This window comes from Vombatus ursinus, unplaced genomic scaffold, assembly GCF_900497805.2.
Source record: "Vombatus ursinus unplaced genomic scaffold, bare-nosed wombat genome assembly UNPS02014181.1, whole genome shotgun sequence".
Classification (NCBI taxonomy): Eukaryota; Metazoa; Chordata; class Mammalia; order Diprotodontia; family Vombatidae; genus Vombatus; species Vombatus ursinus.
Window position 1 is genome coordinate 6,445 of NW_020953959.1, and position 6,201 is coordinate 12,645.

The following is a 6,201-nucleotide window of genomic DNA, read 5'->3' on the forward strand; positions in this document are numbered from 1 at the left end:
CTCACCTGCTCATTAGTCTGATAGGTAATATGTTTAACTTTTCTTTTTCAGTCACTTGTAGTTAAGTACTTTTTTTGTTTTTTTAAAAATTATATTTTTGTAATTTTGTGTATTATGTTCTGTTGGATCTGCTTATTTTACACTGTGTCAATACGTATCTTCCAGTGCTTCTCAGAATTCCTCATATTTGTCATTTTTAAGTATATAAATGACAGTAAATTCATGTGCAATTTTTTTCTAGCTGTCCTTTACAGGTAAGAATTCAGTTTGTTTCTACTTCTCTGCTGCCCCAAAGAATCCTCCTATGAATGTTTTTGTGCAAAAACTCAGTTGTGGCCTTGATCTGGTTATACAGAAGGGAAATGGCACCATGGTACAGTGAGAATAGCCCTGGTTTTGAAGCCAGAATGACCTGTTCTCAAAGTGCACATCTACTATTTACTCATTTGACTTTCAGCAACTCACTTTCTCTCTCTGAGCCTCACTTTAACACCCTTTTCAATAGTCAAAAATTCTTCACGTGCTGTTACAGGTAGAAGATTGTAGTCCCCCATGCTTGCCTTTGCTCTTATGGTTCCAGGAACATTGGACACAATGGTGTTCATTTCAGAGCAGCATATTTTCAGAAGCACAGCAATTGGATGAAAAGAGGAAAACTGCCTTAGTTGTGAAGAGATCAGGCCAGTTGGTCAAAGGAACTGGGCTTCTTTAGATTGGGAGAGAAGACTTAGGACCACAGGTTAGCTATCTTCAACTATTTCATTTTCTTTGCTTATTTCAGCAAGTAGAAAAGGGATTAACCATATTACTGCTTCAGCTCAGAGGGTGGAAGTGAGAGCCATGGGTGCACAGTGTAAAAAAAAAAAAAAACCCCCAAAAAGCATCCTACACATTTAAAATTGATGTCATTTGAACCGTTTACAACAATAAACATTTATTAAGCACCTACAAAGTGCCACACACTGTGCTGAGTGTGGAAGATACAAAGTATGGCAGTAATGGCTCCTGCCTCAAGGAGCTTACAAATTAATCAGACAGGAATTCTTTTCTAAAAATTTTTATTCATTCAATTTTTAGTTTATGGAATAAAACAAGCATTTCCAAAACAGAGTATGATTTAAAAAAAAAAGATGATTGCATGTGAAACTGCAAGTCTTATGAACAACTTGCTATTCCTTTTAAACATATAGTAGTTGTCATAAATTTTTTTTTCCTTTTTCTCTCCTTCCCCTCCCCCACAACCCTAGAGATGGGTACTGTTAGATAGAAGTGTGTGTGTGTATGTATAAGTAAAATCATTCTATTCATACTAATGTTTATCAATTCTTTCTGGTTGAGGAAATCTTAAATGCCTGGTGTATACCAGACACTGAGCTGGAATACAAATAAATAAATGAAACAATCCCTAGTGGCAAGTGAAAGATGAAATGACTGAGGAAATACATGTTCAAAGTTTGGGGCATATCAATTTTATATTAAACAAGGCATGACAATTGCAGAACAAACCAGGACTAGACCCCTTCCTCAGCTTAGGGATGGACCCATAATATAGAGGAGATGAACAGACGAACTTTTATACATTAAAAACAATGAAACAAGACCAATTAATTAAAAGCAAATAATATAATGTTAGTTAATTTGATTTCAAATTGGAGGAAAGATTAGGGACTTTCCATGTTAAGGGTTGAGGGGTAACAGGTTCAATTCCCTAAATTCAGGAAAAGAGGTATCCCACTCCTCCCGTGTCTGTATATAATCAAAGGACATGAGAACAATAACTAATTGTTCACTGTGGGGCCAGTTTGCAGAGAAGACATATGAGTTGCTTGAAATGTAGAATTGTGAGAACTCCTTACATCAGTCTTTTTAGATCTGACTGAATTTCTGGTCAGAATAACCTAGGTCCTTAGTTAAGGGTCTCTAAACAGCAGTTAAAGGTGATCTCATTTCCCGTTCATGCAGGGCTCAGTTCCAATGATGCAATAAGGTTTTCTCCCAGTTCCCACAATTGAATAAATTTTTTCTCACAAGACAGAAGTTGGACTCAACCTATAATTGAACAGAAAAGAACTGAGTTACCCCCAGAATTGAGTCACAAAATGGAGTTATTGTAGTTGATTGAAATACCTCAGTTCGCTGTACCACTTGCTGCCCTAAAACCCTCAATTCCCTCACCCTACTGAAAGCAGTTTACATTTGAACTTTGTAACAGAGTTGTAGCTGGGTAAGCACAAATGTTCTTGTTGTTTCAGGAATCACTGACATTCAAGGATGTGGCTGTGGAATTCACCCCAGAGGAGTGGGTACAATTGAACCCATCTCAGAAAAAGTTATACAGGGATGTGATGCTGGAGAATTATAGGAACTTGATGTCTTTGGGTAAGAACAGCTACCCTTTTGGAGTCTTGATATATACTATGACAACTTTCAAGATTTTAACAATTTTTCTTTGGCATACAAGAGGAAAATATTCTTAATCCTTTTGTAGCCAAGAGACAGATTACTTTTGCCACTTGTTTCCAGGAAAAAAAAGGTTTTTGCTTAGTATGCCTGGAAATTGATTTCTTGATTTGTCGTTATTCTCAAGAATTTATCTTCCCCTCTCTGTTGCTTCAAATCCAAGAATTTCTTTTTAATCCCAGTGTAGGTTTTGTCACACAAAATGTTCTACTCTCTTAGCAGGGAGTGAGTTAAATGAACAATTTTTCCTAAGTCCTACTCAGTAATCCATTCTACCGTAAAAAGAATAGCCTTTGGGTGGTCCTTTGTACTATCCTTGAGGTCTTCCTAGCACATCTACTTTTTGCCCAAACAGGACTTAAACTAGTTTTAAATTCTTTTAAGTTTTATGGATGTGTTTTTAAAAAATGTAATTTCTCCTTCTCCTGACATCTTAAAAAAAAAAAATCCTATTTCTCTCTCTACCCAGCCCATTGAGCCCCACATGTTTGAAGAACAAAAATCTCAGACAAAATCGGCTAACATAATGCTCTTAGTGGTATAAGATACATTCAGCACCCTTATTCCCCCACCTTTCTACTAAGAGTTGGGAAGAGTATTTCATCTATCTCTTCTATGATGTAACTCTGAGATGACTCCCTAGCGCTTTTTCGTTTTCAATAACAGGATTTGCAGTTTCCAAACCAGATGTGATCTACCAGTTGGAAAGAAAAGAAGCATCTTGGAAGCCAGAGGCAGATGTTCCCAGAAGCAGCTGTCCAGGTGACTACATAAAAACCAAGCAGATGGGTCATTGCAAACTAGTGATCTCTTGGTCATTTTAAGTTAATGCTCTTGTAAAATATTGAACACAGTGTCCTATCAAAGTTTTTCAGGTCTGTTGAGAGGAGCTGAGACATAGACTTCATTTTTTAACCTCAAGAAGTTATTTGTTTATGTATCTCTTTACTGAACTATACCTCCACTCTCAAAAGAAAGTTGTTGCCTTAGTACAAAGCAGTTATTTCTCTTCTGTTCATTGAAGATTATCTTCTCTTAAGCAGGCATTCTCCTGCCTCACTTGCGTGAATTAATTCTCTCTTTAAATTAAGTACATTACTTATGATGTTAAGTAATGTGTACTTTTTGCTTCTTAGTTCTCTTCTGATATTTTCCTTTGTTTTGTTGTTTTGACTGTGTTGCTTTTCTACTGTTGCTTTTAAAAGTATTTAATCCTAACCTAATTCCCCTTTCTTCAGTCTATCATGTTATGTGTCATCTTGTTTTTCTTTATGCTTTGCAATTATATTTATAAAGGCACATTAATATGTTCATATGACAGGACTTATGTAGCCATAACCCCATCATTGGACCTATAGATTTTCAATATTTTGCTATTTCACACAAAGCTGTTGTGGAAATTTTACTGAGAGTGCTTTGTTTGCATTCAGTTGCATATTGAGGATGCCAAACTAGTACTGAGACCATTGGGTCAAAGGATATGAACAGTTTTGTAGCTCTAGATGAAAATTTCAGAAAGATGGTAGCAGCAGCAGTTTAATAAGTAGCTATTTCAACATTATTGCCAAAATTTATCATTTTAAAGTATCCTTGCTAATCTGATGGCTATTTATTGCTACCTCCAAATTGTTTTCGTTTTTACTTCTTTGATTACCAGAGTTTGAGTAATGTTTTAGGTAGTTATTAATAATTTCTCTTGTCAAAACACCTGTATGTCTCACTCTTATAAATTTCAGTCAGTTTCTTACAAAGTAGATATGTTGGATTCTTAGAGGAAATTTATGGCCACAATTGTCACATTTTACCCCTCATGTGTTTTCTTTATTCTGTTTAGTTCATGTATATATTTCTTTCTCACTCTAAACTCAATTCTCCATTTTCTTTCTGTTCAGTCTTTTCCTATTTTCACCTCAGAATATAAGGATACATTTGCAAGTTCTCAAAGTCATCTTTTTCTTTCTTTTTTCTTTTTTCTGAATAGTCTTATTCTATTCAGTTGTCAGCCAATTAAAGTAGAGTAAGGGTTCATTCATCCCTCCAGGTAATTTCATCTTTAGTCAGATCACTTATATATGTTACCTTTGAGTCATCATACTTTCAAATAAGAGAAATTGATTCCTATTTTTGTTTTTTTGCTGAGGCAGCCGGGGTTAAGTGACTTGCCCAGAGTCACACAGCTAGTAAGTGTCAAGTGTCTGAGGCCAGATTTGAACTCAGGTCCTTCTGACTCTAAGACTGGAGCTCTATCCACTGTGCCACCTAGCTGCCCCAAAAGATGGATGCTTAGTGAAACACTAGTGAGACTAGCCTTCTCAAGTGAGAAGGCAAGAGAACAGCTCTAAAACCTTTGAGCAACTGTGAACCTTGGAAAGGGGTAAAAAAGGCAGGGTCAGTGAGCTCTCTATTCTTCCTTTCAGAGAGCCGAGAACTTACGAGAGATAAACTCCTTGAATGTAATGAATGTTGGAAGACCTTCAGGAGCAAGGAGCACCTTTCTGTGCATCAGAGAATTCATACTGGAAAGAAACCTTATGAATGTAGTAAATGTGGAAAGGCCTTCAGGGGGAAGTCACATCTTACTGATCATCAGAAAATTTTTACTGGAGATATGTGTTGTGAATATAAGGAGTATGGGAAGGGTTTCCTCTACAACTCAGGTCTTATTCTACATCAAAAAAAATTTCATACTGTAGAGAGACCTTATGGATGTGGTGAATGTAGGAAGACCTTCAAATACAAGACACAATTTATAGCACATCAGAGAATTCATACTGGAGGGAAGCCTTATGAATGTAGTGAATGTGGGAAGGCCTTCAAATATAAGATACAAATTACAGAGCATCAGAGAATTCATACTGGAGAGAAACCTTTTGAATGTAGTGAATGTGGAAGGGCCTTCAGGATTAACTCACAGCTTACAGTGCATCAGAAAATTCATACTGGAGAGAAACCTTTTGAATGTAGTGACTGTGGAAAAGCCTTCAGGGATAAGACACAACTTACATTGCATCACAGAATTCACACTGGAGAGAAACCTTATGAATGTGGTGAATGTAGAAGGACTTTCAGGTATAAGACACAACTTACAGTGCATTACAGAATTCATACTGGAGAGAAACCTTATCAATGTAGTGAATGTGGAAGGGCTTTCATAAGAAAGACACAACTTACAGTGCATCACAGAATTCATACTGGAGAGAAGCCTTATGAATGTAGTGAATGTGGAAATGCCTTCAGGAAAAAGACACATCTTAAAGTGCATCAGAGAGTTCATACTGGAGAGAAACCCTATGAATGTAGTGAATGTGGAAAGGCTTTCAAGAGGAAGTCACATCTTAGAATTCATCAGAGAATTCATACTGGAGATATGTGTTATGAATATAAAGAGTGTACTAAAGGTTTCCTCTACAACTCAGATCTTACTTCACATCAAAAAATTCATACTGAAGAGAAACCTTATGAATGTAGTGAATGTGGAAAGGCTTTCAGATATAAGAAACAACTTACCATGCATCAGAGAATTCATACTGGAGAGAAACCTTATGAATGTAGTGAATGTATGGAGACCTTCAGGAGCAAGAAGCACCTTGCTCTGCATCAGAGAATTCATACTGGAGAGAACCCTTATGTATGTAGTGAATGTGGGAAGGCCTGCAGCGATAAGACAGAACTTAGAGTGCATCAGAGAATTCACACTGGAGAGAAACCTTATGAATGTAGTGAATGTGGAAAGGCCTTCAG

General features: G+C 36.6%; 1 protein-coding gene across 1 annotated transcript in view; it reads left to right on the forward strand.

Moving 5' to 3' along the window:
• The first annotated feature begins 496 nt into the window (after positions 1-496).
• LOC114041833 (zinc finger protein OZF-like) overlaps positions 497-6,201 on the forward strand; it is a 7,278-nt gene continuing 1,573 nt past the window's right edge. Inside the window, exons 1-4 of the mRNA XM_027860471.1 lie at positions 497-739; positions 2,253-2,379; positions 3,127-3,222; positions 4,878-6,201. The exon at positions 4,878-6,201 is cut by the window's right edge and continues 1,573 nt beyond it. Coding sequence (XP_027716272.1) covers positions 2,346-2,379; positions 3,127-3,222; positions 4,878-6,201 — 1,454 coding nt within the window. The 5' untranslated portion in view covers positions 497-739; positions 2,253-2,345. The remainder of the gene's footprint in view (positions 740-2,252; positions 2,380-3,126; positions 3,223-4,877) is intronic.